At 39.7% G+C, this 20540-nt stretch overlaps 1 protein-coding gene across 3 annotated transcripts in view; it reads left to right on the forward strand.

Moving 5' to 3' along the window:
* The window catches only part of MXI1 (MAX interactor 1, dimerization protein), a 92775-nt gene that overhangs the window by 13697 nt on the left and 58538 nt on the right, over positions 1-20540 (forward strand). For 2 of the 3 annotated variants that reach the window (XM_025274149.3, XM_006043920.4), the window contains exon 2: positions 4544-4676. In XM_025274149.3, the coding sequence (XP_025129934.1) occupies positions 4544-4676 (133 nt within the window). Of the gene's footprint in view, positions 1-2826; positions 3062-4543; positions 4677-20540 lie in introns of those variants that run through there. The other variant, XM_006043921.4, reaches the window with a different exon arrangement.

Raw genomic sequence — 20540 nt, forward strand, 5'->3', positions numbered from 1 at the left:
GGAGAGGACAGAAGAATCAGAGACTATGAGTAAGATTCCAGGTTCTTTTGTCAGTAGACTTTAGAAGCCCTGCTTTTCCTCAGTTTCCCCATTTGCATTTGTAGTGCAATTCGGATTTATCTGCAAAAGAGAAGCCGTGGCTGCCTCTGGGTTCTCACAGGCTGGGCTGGTGCTTAGGATGGTTTGTGAGTGACATCCTTTTCTAGGCTAGAGCCCCAAGCTTTGTGCTGTAGGAGGCCCTTGTGGCCAGTATCCACGCAAGAACTCTGGGAGTCAGCTGGAGCAGGAAGAAGGAAGTGGCACCTTCAACTGCTGTTAGAAGAGCCTGGGTATTTCTGTACAGAAACCAGTGCTTAACACTGCCCACCATCACCATCATCTCATCTCTCTTCAACATATGCAGGTGGCTTTTTGGTGATTTTCACACTACTTTCCATCTCCTCCACTCCCTCTTGGCCATAGCTTTAAAAGAAGGGTTGGTTAATTCATCTGGAGGTCAACTATGAAAGGTCAGACATGTGCACCAAGCATCCTGCTTTCTCTTAATAACCTGCTAGGGCTTATGATGTGTGGATTTAAACCCATCTTGAACCCATGTGTATTTTCAGTCTGTACTTTTCTCCTTGATTGCATGTCACAAGGTTTACCTCCCATGGGGTAGAATTTTATTTGTTATAAAACTACCTCTTTTAAGTTCCTGGGGTAGCCCTTAGCAATTTAGGATCTAAAGCTTAAAGTGGTTTTGCAAGTGGTAGAAACTTTCCACCTAATAATTTCTACCCTCAACTTACAGATGTTCTGAGTGAATAGGTATTTTCTTTTAAATAATTCCTTTCTCCCCCTACCCAACGTGTCCCTTGTTGAATGTGGAGGGTGGTTGTTACCGACGCCCAGTGGGAAAGCCCAGATCTGAAGCAACCTAGCTAACAGCCGAAAAAGGACAGTTCCTGTTTCAATACCTTAAAAAAAAAATATCTTGTGGCTTGTGAACATCTCTCATTTTGGGTCTCCCTGTATTTGATCGAACATCTATTTGGTTCGTACATGTGGTGCCAAGTGTAATATTTTAAAAGGTTGGCAGAATTTTGCAGCTTTTGACCTCACTGGAAATCTTGTTCACTCTTGGGGGGAAAAGGGGGAGAGAATATTAGAATGCAGCATGAAGCCCATGACATTTTTGAGAATAACATTTTCATTCTGAGATGGTATTTTCTGCAGTAGCCACTGGAGTGACCACAGGGAAGGGGAAATTCTCCCCTCACCAAGAGCTTCCCGTTACTCTGGATGTCCACCGGCAGGATAAAATAATGAGGGTGGGGAAAGTTATGGATGTTTACACAATTCCTAGGTTGCTCCTAGAGCTTTCAACAGTTATGATCTTCTTGCCTTTCCTTGCCCTAGACCAGAGATTATCAATCAGAGGTGATTTGTGCCCCAAGAGGCTTTTGGCAATGTCTGGAGACATTTTTGGTTGTCATACCTGAGTTGGTGGTGTGCTACTGGCATCTAGTGGGTAGAGGCCAGGGATGCCGCTGAATATCCTTCAATGCACAGGTCTCCACCAACCCCATCCCTCCCCCAGTTAGGAATTATTCACCCAAAATATTGGTAATGCTGAGGTTGAGAAACTCTGGTCTAGATTGTGAGGACTTGGAAAGACGATGTGTGGGGGTGGGGGTGGGGGTGGGGGTGGGGGGTGGGCAGTCACTGGCAGTCTTTTAATGTGGTCCTGCAGTCTTTAGCCTCTGCTTTCATTTCCCTCTCTGTGGAGGAGAACATGAGAGAAATGATCATCATAGCTTCCATTTATTGAGTGCCACGTACTAACTTCTGGTATTATTTCCTTTAATCGTCACAATAAGCCCTGCTGACTATACACTCCTTGAGAGTAAGGCCCGTGTCTGTTTCATCTGTTACTGTACACGTTATGCCTAGTGCAGTGCCTTGTACATGGCAGGCCCTCAGTGTTTGGATAAATGGAGTCATTACATCTGATATAGACGCGAGGCATATGAGGTCTGAAAAGTCCACAGAGTTAGTGTAAATAGAAGGGTCAGGATTTTAACTGAGCCCTGTGTGACTCCAGCACCAAATCACTTAGCGACCGAAATGTATCTCTCAGTTGCAGCACCAGGGAGGTTTGCCAGTCTCTAAAATCACGAATGAAGGGCTGAGGGAGGGGAAAGGAATTTTTAAAATTAAGGTTAAAAAACAAAACACTACCTCTTTGTGAACTATGAAGAAGGGCCTTATGGGAGCTCTCTCTGGCTCTGATGGGATCATCTCGTGTTCCTTAGCTGGGATTTTTGGCTTTTCAAGTATCTATTCTGCAGATAGGGTAACCAAGGCACGGAAGTTCCAGGAGAAAGTAGTAGTAGATGGAGAACTGGAGCAGGGCACTGTGGAACTACACAGGGCACTGTGGAACTACATGTTCCAGCTCCTGGGCACCTTCCAGGAGTCATTGAGAAAAGGGTTCCCCGGAAGTAGACCCACAGTCGTTCAAATCCTTCCCTCCAAGAAGCAAAGCACAGAAAACCTCTTGGTCTTTCCACCTGGGAGGCAGAAATTCAAACGGACTGCGTTTCCCGGCGGCCATTGCGGAACTTGGTAAGGCGCAGGCGCATTAAAGCGTCGTGCATACTACGAGTCCCGGCGTGCAGTGGGCAGGGCGGGACTACATTTCCCAGGAGACAGAGGAAGGGGCGGGAGGGGGCGGGTCGCGGTACTGCCCCCGCCCCTCCCCCGTGCTCGCGCGGAGAGGTAAACAAACCCCGCGCGGGTTGCCAGCGGAGCCGCAGGGGCGGCGGGGTGGCCGGGGCGGCGGGGGTGGCGGGGGCGGCGGAGAGCGCGCCGAGCCGCGGCTGGGCTGGCCTGCCGGCCCGCCGCACATGTCCCGGGGCGGCGCCGGACTGTAGCCGCTTGCGGCGCCTCCTGTTGGCCGGGGAAGGGAGCGCGGAGAGGCCCGGGTTGCCGCCCGCGGTGCCCATGGAGCAGGTGCGGATGATCAACGTGCAGCGCCTGCTGGAAGCTGCCGAGTTTTTGGAGCGCCGGGACCGAGGTAACGGCTGGACGCCACCACCTCTGCCACTGCCTGAACCCGCGCACTCCTCTTCCGCGCGGGGAGTGCGGTGCGGCTGGTGTGAGGGGTGTGTGTGTAAGGAGAGGTGTCTGTGAGGAGGGGGTGCTTGTGTGAGACGGGGGTGCGTTGCAAGGAGGGAGGTGGTGCGTGTGTGAGGAGGGACTGTGTGTGAGGGGATTGCGTGTTTGAAAAGGGACGCGTGTGAGGAGGGGATGCGTGTGAAGAGGGGTGTGCGTGTGTGAGGAGGGACTGTGTGTGAGGGGATTGCGTGTTTGAAAAGGGACGCGTGTGAGGAGGGGATGCGTGTGAAGAGGGGTGTGCGTGTGTGAGAAGGGGTGCGTGTGAGGAAGGGATGCGTGTGTGAGTAGGGGTGTGTGTGTGAGGGAAGTGCGTGTGAGGAGTTACATGTGAGGGAAGTGCGTGTGTGAGGAGGGGTGCGTGTGTCAGGAGGGTGGGGTAAGGGAGGTGCGTGTGTGAGGAGAATTGTGCCTATGTGAGGGGGTAGCATGTGAGAGGGAGTGAGCATGTGAATGAAGGGGTACATGAGGCAATACGCGTGCATGTGTGTGAGGGGCACCTGTGGGTGTATGTGTGTTCAGGAAGGGGAGCAGGGGAGGACACTGTCTCCTGGGGAGACTGAGGGAGGCACCAGGCTGGAACCTGGGGCTGCCCTGAGTGGAGGTGGACGGGAGGGGAGGAACGGGGAGGAGTGTTGAGAGTGGAGGTGATTTGAGGACCCGGGAAGAAAGAGGACGTGAAGAACCGGAGGAGGGGACGGGAGGAATGCGTGTCGGGGTCGGGGAGACAGGACCCAGAGCCCAGACCGGGATGCCTGCTGAAGAGCAGGGAGGTGGACAGGTACTTGAGAGGAAGTGACCTCTGCACATCCAAATAGGATGCACTGGGATTCCCTTAGGAACAGAGACTAAGGGCTATGTAAAGAGATTGGGGTGCTGAGTGCAACCCCTGGAAATTGTGGTGTCGTGAGAAAATGTCTTCCTAAAACGAGGTGATTGAATTGTTTGAAGTACACAAAAATGTGGGCTTATAGAGACACCTTGAAGGGGGACAGTTATACCAAAAGTGATTTTGAAACAAATGAAATAATTTAGGTGACTGGTAACTGGTCTCAGAAATGAGGGTGTTTGAGTCAAGAATTCTTGGAGAAAAGGATTTTGAAGAGGAGGAAGAAGTTCCTTGGTTTAGAGGAAGTGTTAGTACACCTTCCAAGTGTGAGTTGGGTCTGTATATAATGTCACAGGATTGATGACCAGGAAAGGACTGGGAATCTTGTTTTCCAATCAGAAAGAATGGAAAAAATTTACCTCTTTTTCTTCTCTGTTTTCAACAGCCTGTTACTGAAAGGACTAGAGATCTGTAGATCCAGGAATTTGGGTATATTCCTCTTACCCTCTTACTTCTTCCTCTTTTTTTTTTTTTTTTTTTTTGCCATTTGTTTAGAGTGTGAACATGGCTACGCCTCAACGTTCCCCTCCATGCCGAGCCCCCGGCTGCAGCATTCAAAGCCCCCACGGAGGTTGAGCCGAGCACAGAAACACAGCAGCGGGAGCAGCAACACCAGCACTGCCAACAGGTATTGAGCTGCAGAGGTTTGGAAAGGGCACCTGAAGGGAGGGAGCACAGACTCAGGCAGAAGCGCTGACCCATCTGACCTCTAATAGCAAGTCTAGAGCAACACTATCAGCCAAGCAGGTGCCTTTATCACCATCCCTCAGAATTTGGCCCTTTTAAAATAATTAAGTCTAGGAATCCTAACCTGACTTTGTGTAGAAGGGAAAGAATAGAATCTGGCAAAACAACCAAAGAAGTTCTTACTAGGGATTATCAAATGTAGACGTCTGTGACTGAGAGGGATAGTAAGTTTAGGGATTCGGCCGCATGTGTCCATGCATGCAGCCATATGCTAAAAGTAATCTTGGGCCAGCTTTAAACTTGAGAGATGCAAGAATTTTAAAAAATCAGAAATAAGGAGGATATAAAGCAGAATCAAGGGTTTTGGTAAAGAAATAAAAATATTTAGATGCAGTAGAAAGTTGGTCATGGTCTGTATTTTTTAAGGATGATAACAGTTAATTGGTAAGGGAGCTCTTAAAGCAAAAAAAAAAAAAAAAAAAGGAAAGAAGATGTTTATCCTTCAATCGAAACAGATACTAGAAAATGCTTACTTAGATATATACTCAGACATAGTTGACTTCTGTTTTTTTGAAAATTTTTGGTAGTGTCTGGCTATCTTTTCAGTGTTTTTGTTCTAGAGGGCCTATGTGTTCTAAAGATTCATCTCATGAAATTTTCAAAAAGCCTGTCTTAAAACCAGCTGGTGCTTGCCTTTTCCATGATGAAAGGATTTAAATGTTGTTTTCCAAAGTTTTTTCTAGAGAATGTAAGCGTTCATTTTGGAGGGGCACAGAGCATTCTCTGAGTAACTAAGTTTGCTGGGAGACTTTGGAGAACTCCAGACAGGAAGTTGGGTAGCACTTGAAGATGTGGGTTGGGAGGGAGCAGGAGTAGGGGCTCTTTCTCATTGATGCAGAAAACCTGAGGTTCCTGTAAATAACAGTGCTCAGAACGTTGGATCTTTCCACTCTGCCTTTCTAACATTACTGTGGCAAGTCACTAGTATCTTTAAATCTGTGTCTCCTTTTTTGGCTTCTTTTCTTCGCTAAGACTATTCTGTACATTTGAAATAATTTTTTAAAGTATAAAATTATTTAGCCATAAGTGTATTATGCTGTATTTATGTTTATGTGTGGGTCTTCAGTGTTTGTTGTGGTTTGGCAGGTTTGGGATGAAAATATGTAAGCATATTAAACAAAATAGGCAGCATTAAACAAGAATTACTTATAAATTTTCCTGCCCTTCACAGTTTCTCTGGTTAAGGTATCAGCAATTAAAACCTATATTCAGGAGTTTATGAATTTTCCAATCCATGCATAGACTAGAAATTTTTTTTTTTTACTTTGAGGCATGGGAAGAGTACTAGATAGGAAATCAAGCCTGGGTTCTGCCATGGTATGAGTATATATTGATTGTTTCCTACTTTCTAGAAATCAAGTATATGATCTCATTACTTTTTTTTTCTCTGTCCTTAACTGTTGTCATAGTTTGAGGGGATTAAGTACATGCTCACCAAGGTCAGTCCTTCCCCTGAAGTTCTGTGACACTGATTTATTGACAGTTTTAGAGATCAGTTACTATATTGGTTATTCAGTACACCATCCCATCATTGCAGATGTGACATTTTTACTGACAACTCAAGAATTACAAAGGCATAAATTAGATGTGTATTTCTAGATTTTACCAGTTATGTTACAGGTCATTAATGTGTTTGTCATCTGTTGACTTATACTTTGCTTGGCTTGGAATTTCTCTTTCATGCTAGTGTTCTTTTTGCTGCTGCTGCTGCTAAGTCACTTCAGTCGTGTCCAACTCTGTGCAACCCCATAGACGGCAGCCCACCAGGCTCCCCCGTCCCTGAGATTCTCCAGGCAAGAACACTGGAGTGGGTTGCCATTTCCTTCTCCAGTGCATGAAAGTGAAGTCGCTCAGTCGTATCAGACTCTCAGTGACCCCATGGACTGCAGCCCACCAGGCTCCTCCGCCCACGGGATTTTCCAGGCAAGAGTACTGAAGTGGGGTGCCATTGCCTTCTCCAAGTGTTCTTTTTAGGAGTCTACTATTGTGTGTCAGCGGAGAAGGCAATGGCAGCCCACTCCAGTACTCTTGCCTGGAAAATCCCATGGACGGAGGAGCCTGGTGGGCTGCAGTCCATGGGGTCGCTAAGAGTAGGACACGACTGAGCGACTTCACTTTCACTTCTCACTTTCATGCATTGGAGAAGGAAATGGCAACCCACTCCAGTGTTCTTGCCTGGAGAATCCCAGGGACGGGGGAGCCTGGTGGGCTGCCGTCTGTGGGGTCGCACAGAGTCGGATACGACTGAAGTGACTTAGCATAGCGTAGCATTGTGTGTCAGACCACGTTGCTAATTACTGTGTATTTTGGCACAGCATGTCAGAAAATTTATAAGACTACAAGTATGCCACTTTATTCTTAGTAGTACTCAAGAGAAAATAATTACATGTGCATTGGACCACCTAAGACTAATAATTTTTCATGGAAATATAAATAGTAAGAAAGAAAAAAAGATTTTAGGATATATTATCTAAAGGTCTACCCATATGTGGGATTTAGGGTGGAGCCTTTAGATGACAGGGAGAAGGCAGTGGCACCCCACTCCAGTACTCTTGCCTGGAGAATCCCAGGGACGGCGGAGCCTGGTGGGCTGGTGTCTACGGGGTCGCACAGAGTCGGACACAACTGAAGTGATTTCGCAGCAGCAGCAGAAGCTTTGGATGAGAACTAGTATGTTAAAGGGGAACACTAGAAATTATTTGTCTTTATGTTTTAAGATTTCTGCTTCATAGAGTAGGGAGCAAATGATCAAATTCTAGTACTGGGGTATTGGGGAGATAGTGGTGTTGTTTCATTTGTAAGGGAACACTATAGACTCCCTGTTATTACTACATTTAATGAAGATTTTAACAAATAAAACTGGTAAAATTTAGACTTGATAAGTGTATGTGTCTTATTTTCCTATCAAATATGTACCTATAAGGAAGTTGCTGTTCTATTAAGCATCTTGAAGGTATGTCATAAAGTAACATTTGTTTCCCTGACATTGTAGCATACCTAAGATACAATGTTGACTGACTCCCCCCCTAATATTCTCAGGTATAATATGATATTCCTGATATAAAATGTTACTTTATAAACTTGTGCTGAGAGTTGACTCATAATATTATAAATTCCTATTCTTTCTCCCAAGTCTTGAAACCTTGCTTTCATAGAAGTACAAAGGAGAGAAAATGAGTGATACAGTGTGACATTAAAAGAATGTACCATGAAAATTTAATTTTATCATTTGGGATCCTTTTGACAATTAGGGCATGGGATATATAGTACATAATTATTTTTTAAATTCATGGTTGACTTTACTGTAGTCTTGGTTCATGGCCTTCTGGCACACTTCCTAAAAATCACCCTTGCTAAGGTGTTACTGCTATTAGAGAACTGGCAGCAGTTGCTCTCTGGCTTATTGAGCAGTATCAGATAAATTCCCAGCTTCTTTACTATTTGGTTTCACAACTGAAAAATACCAAGATCTCTCATCTTTATCTTTAAAACTCTACTAACACAGCTCTACTAACTAAAACTCTACTAACACAGCTCGGTGTAATTGATGTTACACCGACATGGCTTCGGTGTAACACCAATTTTCTCCTACATATCTCTTGAACCTGCCTTTTCTCTTAGCTTCGTTGCTGCTGCTGCTGCTAAGTCGCTTCAGTCGTGTCCGACTCTGTGCAACCCCATAGACGGCAGCCCACCAGGCCCTGCCGTCCCTGGGATTCTCCAGGCAAGAACACTGGAGTGGGTTGCCATTTCCTCCTCCAATGCATGAAAGTGAAAGGTGAAAGTGAAGGCGTGCAGTCGTGTCCGACTCTTAGTGATCCCATGGACTGCAGCCCACCAGGCTCCTCCGTCCATGGGATTTTCCAGGCAAGAGTACCTGAGTGGGGTGCCATTGCCTTCTCCCCTTAGCTTCGTTATTACCGTCCTAATCCAAGATACAATTACTTCTACCTGAACAGCTCTTGTGACCCTCCTAATTGGTATCCCTGCAACCAATCTCGTCCCAAATGCAATTCTGATGAATTATATTGGCTAGCCTTCCTTCAGTTCCTTCAATACACCACGTTTCCCCTACCTCAGGGTCTTTGCACATACTCTGTTCTCTTCTGAGAATTGTTTTTCTTCCCCTTTTGCCAAGTTATCACTAATTACACGCTTGCTTCAGCTCAGTAATAACTTCTTCAGGAAAGCATTTTCTCATCTGCCAAAGTGGATCAGGTGGTCACATACCTCATGGCATCCATATGATTGATATATTCATGTCTCATGTATTGGACTAAAAATCCCATGGAAGCAAGGATTGAATCTCTTCTGCTTAAAGATTTATCCCCAGTAACTATCACAGTGCTCTTTAAACAGTAGGTTTTTGAAGAATGGAAGGTTTTTCAAACTCCAAGTAGACTATCTGGAATTGGAACTGAGTTTTTCTTTTGTGCCAAGTATTATATTAGACTCTGAATAGAAATAATATAAGAACGTGCAATTTCTGCTTTGGCGAACTCTGATTGCTTTATATTTGGAAGGATATTACTGACAATACATATGGAAAGGAAAACAATGTACAGTATTTGAAGAATAAAAATCTTCAATCTGCCAGTTCTTTTAAACACATGTATTAGACTACACGTATAAAATACTACAATTAATATTAAACTACATGTATAAAATACAATTAATATTAAAGAATACTGTTATCATCCTGTGTCATGAGAGTAAAACGATACCAAAACTTGTCTATGCAAAGAACCAGAAATCTGTCAAATATTGGCAGTAAATACTGGTATGAGATTGTGACACACATACAGTAATTTTCTTTATTTTAAGGTGATCTATAAAGTAGAAAATACAGGCATACCTTGTTTTATTGTTCTTCCCTCTGTTGTTCATCACAAATACTGTTGTTTTTTTTTTTTTAAACAAATTGGAGGTTTGTGGCAACCCTGCATTGTCAGGCGATAGTAAGCATTTTTAAATAATAAAATATTCTTGAGTTAAGGTATGCACATTGTTTTTTTAAGACATAATACTGTCACACATTTAATAGACTATAATGTAGTATAAACCCAAGTTTTATGTGTACTGAGAAACAAAAAAAATTGTGAGTCACTTTACTGCAGTGGTCTGGAACCAAACCCAGTATCTCCGAGGTATACCTTTACCAGTTTATTGTTGAATTTCAAGTTATTTCTTTAGTATTCTTTGGATACTAAAGAATCTTATAACAGCAGCAGTATTTCAGTACTATCTGCTCAGATTGAGGACCTAAAAAACAAAACAACTTTCCTTTTGCTTTTAAGAATTTAGTTTAACCTTTTTAAACTACAAAATAATGAAATGTTTTAGACTTATTTTTGAGGGAATGATGTATTGTTACATTTTCAGCTTTATATCCTTTTTGTCTGTCATCTTCATAGATTTTTAGGGTTTTTGTTTTGCAGGAGTAGGGTGAATTCTTTTTCTAGAATAGTTGTAGAGGATTTTTTTTCTAGTGGAAGTAGTTTGACATATACTATTTTTATTCTTAAACATGCACCTATTTGTTCACAGGATAATTGAATGAAGCCTTATTTTTGAGAAACTTATTACTAGTCTTTATTTTTCAGTTATTCTGTCTTAAAGAACTGGATCTTTGTCCAATAGAGAACTCTCAAAGTTTCAAGGCCAAAAGTAGAAATTAGTAGTAGTTAAACTCTTAATGATACTAGTATTGTTCTTCAAGTACTTCCTATATGTTGAATGATGTGGTCTTATGTGTTCTGTGATATTTTTGTCTTCCACTAAAACCAAGTTTAAATGAAAACTTCTGAATTATTTATATACTTTAACAAACTCAGATGTATTGAAGCATAAGTTTCTGGTTGCTGGATTTCTGAAAAATATATCCCCCTGTAGAAGTATAATTGAAGGAGACTTTCATGATCATGGCTTGTAAGTTGGTGGAACAACTGCTGTTCTTATTTGATAAAAGGCTTTTGGTAGAATAGTCATTTGATGCTAAAGTATAAAAGATCACAAATCACAGAAAGGGAGTTCTGGATTTCATCTGGTATAGCTCTCTGCCTTATGAAGGTAAGATATTATCATATATTTTATGGTTAAAACTCATACTAGGGATGGTTAAGTGATTTGTCCAAGCCTCATAGCTCTAAGTGACTGAGTTTAATATCAAGCCTGATTTTAAGCAGTATATGCATAATTCTAACCAGGCGGGACTTTTGGCCTAAAGAAAGGTTTCTCTTCTGGATTTCTCTTTACAAATGAAACAGCATTGCCTCCTTTTGGATATATTGTAGCATTATTCTTTGTTTTTCCTCAAGTGAAGACAGTTTCCTAAATACTAATCTAATCAAAGAGGTTTTGTAGTGTGGTTTTGACAAAATATGTATCCACATTCCATTTCTGTTCGATAGTGCTAATGTAATTTAAGCTTGTATATTTTAATTTTCATTTTGGCTTCTGACATATTAAAATACCGGCAGACTTTTTTCCCCCTCCGTCTGTGTGTGTATGTATGTATCTGTATACACATATGTGTTAATATACCTTCTTCATTATCATCTAACACATGTTATCAAGTAAACATATAAATATATTATTTCAAGTTATGATGAGCTTAATAGAAGAAAGCTGGAGGATCCTATGAAGGTCATAATAGAGGACCTGATCAAGTTTGAAAGATGAAAGAAGGCATCTTGGGATTGTGAACCTTTGCAATCCTGTTTTCACTTATCCTGAACATTTTTTCAAGTTCATGTCTATTAAATCATTTTTGATAATAGCATAATACTCTACTTCATGTGTGTAACATAATTTGTTAAGCCAATTATCTGTTAATGACATTTAAAATGTTAATTTTTCATCCCATACAGGGCTACTGTGAACATCTTTATATAGATACTTGTGCATTTGTCCACCTAGATCCTTAGGATAGACCTGAAGAAGTAGAATTGCTGAATCAAAGGGTGGAATCCATTTTCAATAATAGTAACAGTAACACTTTGCATTTAATATACTAGTTGTGTACAGATTCCTTTACTGTACATTATTATTTCTTTTGAATTTCAGAACACTTCTGTGAGGTAAAGTGGAATTTATTTATTTATTAATAAGGAAACTGGACTGATGTGCAAAGTAACTTTTACAGGTACAACTAGAAGATGAGTGAAATCCCTGGGATTTGTTTCTCTGGAATCAGCAAACAGTCCTCAGTGATAATCTGCTAAAAACTAAGATTCAGTGACTACAGCCTGAATTTTATGTATTTTAGTGTTTTCCTTGTCTGCTCTGGGAAGTGCCTAAAGTGTGTGGTCTGTACCTCCTACTTTAATGCTTTCCCACCAGAGCTCTTTTTTACCCTTTGCAATTTGCTTCCTTATTTGCTAGCTATTGAAACTGTTCCCTTAAAGTAATTTGTAACCAAATTTATTGAACTTATACATAGAATTGTTGTTATGCGTGTTTGTGATATATTTGGAAAGACTGTATATAATAAAAATGATAAATAATACAAGTCAGTAAGATGTTATAGACAGGGCAGTTTTTATTTATGTCAGATGCTGGTGCAGAGAATAAGTAAATAGCCTAAATTTGTTTACAATTTTTTTTTTTGCTTGTGAACAACAGAAATGTACTTCTCACAGTTTTGGAGGCTAGAGGTATAAGATCAAGGTAGCAGTATGGCCAGATGAGGGCCCTTTTCTGAGATGCAGACTTCTCTCCTATAGGAAGTCTCCTGCATATGAACAAGTTCCATTCTGAGAGTGCGCTTGTTTAATTTTTTACAATAGGTTACAATAAAAAGGTTACAATAGGTTACTGTGAAAATGCTATAGATTCACAGTATATTCTTGTTCACTGATTAAACTTAACATGCATTCAAGGAGATTTAGGGATTCCATAACATAGTGTTACGGTGAAATGTCTTATGTTTTGTCTTCAAGAAAATTAGAGATACCAAGGGAACATTTCATGCAAAGATGGGCTCGATAAAGGACAGAAATGATATGGACCTAACAGAAGCAGAAGATATTAAGAGGAGGTGGCAAGAATACACAGAAGAACTGGACAAAAAGATCTTTACAACCAAGATAATCATGATGGTGTGATCATTCACCCAGAGCCAGACATCCCTGAATGTGAAGTCAAGTGGGCCTTAGAAAGCATCATTATGAACAAAACTAGTGGAGGTGATGGAATTCCCGGTGAGCTATTTCAAATCCTGAAAGACGATGCTGTGAAAGTGCTGCACTCAATATGCCAGCAAATTTGGAAAACTCAGCAGTGGCCACAGGACTGGAAAAGGTCAGTTTTCATTCCAATCCCAAAGAAAGGCAATGCCAAAGAATGCTCAAACTACCGCACAACTGCACTCATCTCACACGCTAGTAAAGTAATGCTCAAAATTCTCCAACCCAGGCTTCAGCAATACGTGAACTGTGAACTTCCTGATGTTCAAGCTGGTTTTAGAAAAGGCAGAGGAACCAGAGATCAAATTGCCAACATCCACGAGATCATCGAAAAAGCAAGAGAGTTCCAGAAAAACATCTGCTTTATTGACTATGCCAAACCCTTTGACTGTGTGGATCATAGTAAACTGTGGAAAATTCTGAAAGAGATGGGAATACCAGACCACCTGACCTGCCTCTTGAGAAATCTGTATGCAGGTCAGGAAGCAACAGTTAGAACTGGACATGGAACAACAGACTGGTTCCAAATAGGAAAAGGAGTACGTCAAGGCTGTTTATTGTCACCCTGCTTATTTAACTTACATGCAGAGTACATCATGAGAAACGCTGGGCTGGAAGAAGCACAGCTGGAATCAAGTTTGCCAGGAGAAATATCAATAACCTCAGATATGTAGATGACACCACCCTTATGGCAGAAAGTGAAGAGGAACTAAAAAGCCTCTTGATGAAAGTGAAAGAGAAGAGTGAAAAAGTTGCTTAAAGCTCAGCATTCAGAAAACTAAGATCATGGCATCTGGTCCCATCACTTCATGGGAAATAGATGGGGAAACAGTGGAAACAGTGTCAGACTTTATTTTCTTGGGCTCCAAAATCACTGCAGATGGTGATTGCAGCCATGAAATTAAAAGACATTTACTCCTTGGAAGGAAAGTTATGACCAACCTAGATAGCATATTCAAAAGCAGAGACATTACTTTGCCAACAAAGGTCCTTCTAGTCAAGGCTATGGTTTTTCTTGTGGTCATGTACGGATGTGAGAGTTGGACTGTGAAGAAAGCTGAGCACCGAGGAGTTGATGCTTTTGAACTGTGGTGTTGGAGAAGACTCTTGAGAGTCCCTTGGACTGCAAGGAGATCCAACCAGTCCATTCTAAAGGAGATCAGTCCTGGGTGTTCATTGGAAGGACTGATGCTGAAGCTGAAACTCCAATACTTTGACCACCTCATGCGAAGAGTTGACTCATTGGAAAAGACTCTGGTGCTGGGAGGGATTGGGGTCAGGAGGAAAAGAGGATGACAGAGGATGAGATGGCTGGATGGCATCACTGACTCGATGGACATGAGTTTGAGTGAACTCCGGGAGTTGGTGATGGACAGGGAGGCCTGGTCTGCTGTGATTCATGGTGTCGCAAAGAGTTGGACACTACTGAGCAACTGAACTGAACTGAATGAATTTTTTATAAGAGAAATTATTTGGTTTAGTAGACAATTTTGTTATTAACGTTACTGCATACATTTGAGGGAAAAGTGTTAACGGATTTTGTTTTTATTTAGTTTTATGACATTGTATAAAAGGATTTCCATGTGGTATTTATTTCCTTGTCTTTGTTTATCATGGGAAATACTTTTGATAGTCTTTGAGAACACTATGTAAACACCATTTGTGGAGGCCACATAATGAGAGCTTTGAAGCCATTTGAAATGAGCATTTTTAAATTATAGAAGAACATAATTTTAGTCTTTAGTCAGTCATCTATTTTGATAAAGCAACTGATTTTCCTTTACTCTCATTTTGATTAATTAGGGGCAATTTAGGATTCTCTTTGAGGAACTTTAAGGAACTTTTCCTTTTATGTAATAAAAGACTGGAGAGTAAAATGTGGTAAGTTTGCCTTGGTATTAGAAGAAGCAAATTTTTAGGTTTTTAATTTGGATCACCGTAATCCTATGTCTTCTATGTGAATAACAGAACAAGTGATCTTCAGTCTTCACAAAAACTCTAGATACTGTCATTAATACTTAGTCTGTTGGATTGATTTTTATAGTCTTTGTTGGTAACAGTAAATGCATGTAAGTTACAATTTAAAATGTAGATTTCTAGGCCTGGCTCTAAAGGTTTGGTGTACTTCATTTTATCATTTTAACATGTTACCCACTCAGTTGTCCTTTGTAAGGCAGGTTACATTCCTGTAATTAGCGCTATATGTCAAAAAGAAGTTTTTGAATTTCATTTTTCTATAGAATCATTGTTTATTGGGCAAGGGGGGAGGGTGTTTACCTAAAGCTCAGTCTGTATTGTAGTGGAATTTACCAAACACTGTATTTAGTCCACTGACTGTTTAAAAAAACAGAATGATTTATTTGTATAAAATTTAAACACTTTTTAAAAACTTTTATTTTATATTGAACTATGGCCAATTAACAATGTTGTGATGATTTCAGGTGGACAGCAAAAGGACAGCCATACATGTGCGTGTGGTTTAGGAGCTGCATGGTGCTTATCTAACGCTGTAAGAACGTAGTGCCCCAGGCATGGTGCGTAGGTGCAAGTTTCTTAATAAATCCTGCCTTATTTATTTACTTTTAACAAAAAAATGGATGATGGAATGTGAGCTATGTGAGAGAAGAGACTGAAATTTTAGAGTACTTATATTTCCAGTGTAGGTACTCAATAAATACTAAGTAAATGAATGACTGGATACTTTGAGCATGATTATGTAGACCTGAAGGTAATGTTTAAACCAAATGTTGACATAATTTTGAGAAGACTTTTAGAAAAACTTAGGCTTAATTGATTGCTTTGTATGAAATGGATCCAGGGATGTTTAATAGCTTTATTCTCATTGTCAGTTTATTTGTAACAGATATACTCGTTGGAGACAAAATTATGTGTTTTGTTTTGTTTTTTACATTTTAAGACCCATATTATCAGAAATAGCGGAGAAACATGTTTCTTTTATTCTTTTAACAAACATTTTAAATATCAGTAGGAATTTAATATTTATTAAGTATTGATATGTGCTTCATATTGTTGACCATTTTACAAATGTGAAAAATAACTTGGATGTTAATGGTAAAGTGTAACAAGTGTAAGGCGACTGTCCTGTAAGATGAAGATCTCTTATTCTACAGGAGTCCACAGGAAGACTTGAACATGCACGGTCATGGCATTAATTCATAGTCAGCAAAGGTTGGAAACAGTTGAAATGTCCCTCAGCTAGTGAGTGGATAAACAAAATATAGTACATTATACAGTGGAATACTACCCAGTAATAAAAAAAAAAAAGTGTTCATACATATGACAAAATAGATGAAACACAAAAAAAGTATGTGAACAAAGTCAGATATATAAGTACATATTTGCATTACTCCATTATATGAAGTTTGCATTTGTAAGGCAGAACTATAGAGACAGGAAGCAGATTAGTGGTAGATGAGGGGTGGGAATGGAGATTGTCTGCAAATGGACATTAGGGCATTTTTGGGGTGATAAAAGTGTTCTAAAAGTGGACTGTGGTAATGGTTACACAAATATGTAAGTTTACAAAAACTCATTGGATTTTTTACAAAAACACTTAAAAATGTGTGAATTTTATAATATGTATCAGTAAAACTTGAAAAAAAGATTCAGTTCAGTTCAGTCGCTCAGTCGTGTCCAACTCTTTGCAACCCCATGAATCACAGCACGCCAGGCATCCCTGTCCATCACCAACTCCCAGAGTTCACTCAAACTCATGTCCATCGAGTCGGTGATGCCATCCAGCCATCTCATCCTCTGTCGTCCCCTTCTCCTCCTGCCCCCAATCCCTCCCAGCATCAGGGTCTTTTCCAATGAGTCAACTCTTCGCATGAGGTGGCCAAAGTATTGGAGTTTCAGCTTCAGCATCAGTCCTTCCAATGAACACCCAGGACTGATCTCCTTTAGGAAGAACTGGTTGGATCTCCTTGCAGTCCAAGGGACTCTCAAGAGGTTTCTCCAACACCACAGTTCAAAAGCATCAATTCTTTGGCACTCAGCTTTCTTCACAGTCCAACTCTCACATCCATACATGACCACTGGAAAAACCATAGCCTTGACTAGAAGGACCTTTGTTGGCAAAGTAATGTCTCTGCTTTTGAATATGCTGTCTAGGTTGGTCATAACTTTCCTTCCAAGGAGTAAGTGTCTTTTAATTTCATGGCTGCAATCACCATCTGCAGTGATTTTGGAGCCCCCCAAAAAATAAAGTCTGACACTGTTTCCCCATCTATTTCCCAAGAAGTGATGGGACCAGATGCCATGATCTTCGTTTTCTGAATGTTGAGCTTTAAGCCAACTTTTTCACTCTCCTCTTTACCTGTCCTATTTATTGCAGTAAAATAGTGAAGGATCTTGAACATATTACAGATGCTAAGAACTAACAATGGAATGGATGAATGAATATTAAGCAATGTTTCCTTTTTTATTTCTTCCAGTTTTATTGAGATATGATTGATATACAGCACTATATAGATTTAAGGTGTACAACTTAATAATCTGACTTATATACATCATGAAGTAATTATCACAGTAAGTTTAGGGAACATTCATCTCATATAGATACAAAATGAAACAGAAAGAATTTTTGTTTTCTTGTGGTGAGAACTCTTAGAATTTACTGTCTTAACAACTTTCATGTATGTTGTATGTTACCTCCCTGATACTTACCTTCTAACTGGAAGTTTATACCTTTGACTGCCTTCATCCAATTATCCCTCCCCTCACCCCTGGCCTCTGGTAACCACAAATATGATCTCCTTTTCTATGAGCTTGATTTTTTTTTGAAGTATAATTGACTAACAATACTGTATTAGTTCCTAGTGTACAAAATAGTGATTTATTACTTCCATGCATTACAAAGAGCTCCCCAGTTGGCACAGTGGTAAAGAATCCCCCTGTTAATGAAGGAGATGCAGGAGTTCAGTCCTTGGGTCAGGAAGATCCTCTAGGGTAGGAAATGGCAGCCCACTCCAGTATTCTTGCCTGGAAAATTCCATGGACGGAGAAGCCTGGTAGGCTATAGTCCATGGGGTCACAAAGAGTTGGATGCGACTGAGCACACAGGCACACATACATTACAAAATGATCTCCACAGCAGTGATTCCTTTCAAACTTGAAATAAACCAGTAAGGAGTGGGGAGTGTCACCTCCACTCTCCTACTGCAACCAGAGCAAGAATTCAGCTCTCCTGCCAACCTCTCCTCCCTTAGTCCCTTTGAGAATCACTTTTTTATGTGATATATTTCCTTTAGACAGTAAGGTTCTTTGAAATAGCTACACGTATTACATCTATGTTTGCTTCTAGTACTGTAGCAAAGAATGGAGTATATTAACAATGGAAATTAGAATCTATGGGCCTTCTGTTATGAGTAGTGCTATTAATTATGGTACCACTTGGCTTTTTTTCCTTCAACAAGTATCTATCAAATGTTTACTTCATGCTTGAGTCCTTCCTAAAATACTGATTTAGGAAATCACTGATATTTTTTCCATTTTAAAGGATTTTTAGAATGTTGAAGCAGTCTAGATGATTAGTGTTTTGTCTTTTTAAGTGTCTTGTTTGAACTTTTGAAAATACATTTAAGAGCGTTATTTTTAATCTTCACAATCCTCTGTGGTTTCCATTATTGCTTTTTTTAACCTAAGAAATGATTATTTCACAAATATTGTATAACTTTAGTATATATTAGATGCATCTGAATTTCTGGCACTAAGAATAGAGAGCTGTTATCTTTTATTTTACATTTATTTTTAATATTAAAAAAGTATATGTATATAGTTACAAAAGTTAATACTAATTGGATTATAAAGAAAAATAACATTCCCCTGCCTCATCTCTCCTCATCCAATTTTTGCTTCCTAGAGGCTGCCACTTCCAATAATTTAACAGTTTCTTCTGCTGTTTGCTTTCATATTTCTAAGTTATAAACTTATCCTGCTTGTTATCTGTTGACTTCCTGTTGTGAAGATTAAGATTTGACTGTTTGTACTCTTGACTGACAGCAGATTAATCATATGCCAGAAATTAAAAAAAAATTAAGTAGATGAAAAGTCCAGATAGTATCCAAATCACTTATGTTTTAAAAATATGCATTTTCTAGTAATTTTTATTATTAGTTTTCTGGAATAAGTAAATGATGTCTTAGTCTCATTCTTGAGTACTTTGCGGTAGATTAGAGTATTGCGCCAATTGCAGGATGAGATTTGTAACTTAAAAAAAATGTTTTGTTGCAGTGTAATTTCTATACAGTAAAATTCCTCAATTTTTAGGTTATGATTCAGTGACTTGACGTGTATAAAGTCGTAAACCCCCAAGACAGTTATGATACAGAACTTTTTTTTATCACCTCAAGCATCATTATCTCATGCTCCTGTCGTCAGTTTCCTGTCTCCACTTTCTGATCTGTTTTCTGTCACTATAGTTTTTCCATTTCTAGAATTTCGTATGAGTGGAATCATACATATACTATTTTGTGTCTGACTTCTTTCACTTGGTGTAATATTGTCTGAAATTCATTCATGTTGTCCTGTGACTCAAAAGTTAAGTCCTTTATATTGCTGAGGCCATTGTATGAATCTACCACACTTTAATCATTTACCAGTTGATAGACATTAGGTTGTGTATAGTTTTTAGCTATCATAAGAAAAGATGCTGTATACATTTATGAACAGATCTTTCTGTGGAAATGAGTTTTCATTTTTCTTAGCTACCTAGAATTCTGGGTCTCATAGTAACCGTGTATGTAACTTTATAAGGAAACTACCAAACTGTTCTCCAAAGTGGCTGGACCATGTTCCATTCTAACTAGCAGTGTAGGGTGCTTCCAGTAACTCCAAATCCTGGATAGCACTTGGTATTGTCAGTCTTTGAAATTTTAGCCATTCTAGTGGGTGTGTCATAGTGTCTCACCATTTTACTTTGCACTTTCCTAGTAATTTTGAACATTTTGTTATGTGTTTATTTGCCACTGATATATCTTTTTTGGTGAGGTATCTTTTCATATCTCTTGCTTTTTATTTTATTGAGTTGTTTGTTTTCTTATTAAGTTGTAAGATTTCTTTGTAAATTCTGGATACAAGTTCTCTATTACATATGTGGTTTGCAGATGTTTTCTCCTCAGTGGTTTGCCTTTGTCATTTTCTTAATAGTGTCTTTTGAAAAACAAAAGTTGTATTTTTTGATGAAGTTCAGTTTACATGTTTATCTTCTAAAGTACATGCTTGTTATTAAGAAATCTTTGCATAATTCAACATCATACAATTTTTCTCTTAATGTTTCTATTCTAGCAGTTTTATAATATTAGTATTACATTTAGATCTAAGATTAATTTAGAGTTAAATTTTTATAGAAGGTGTAAGGTAAGAGTTGAAGTTCATTTTTCGGCAAATGGCCATCCAGTTGTTTCAGTATCATTTATTGGAAAGGCATTTCTACATTTAATTGCTTTGGCATCTTCATAAAAAATGAATTGACCACATATATGTGAATCTATTTCTGGACTCTCTATTCTGTCCCATTGATCTAAATATTTATATTTACT

This window comes from Bubalus bubalis, chromosome 23, assembly GCF_019923935.1.
Source record: "Bubalus bubalis isolate 160015118507 breed Murrah chromosome 23, NDDB_SH_1, whole genome shotgun sequence".
Lineage (NCBI taxonomy): Eukaryota > Metazoa > Chordata > Mammalia > Artiodactyla > Bovidae > Bubalus > Bubalus bubalis.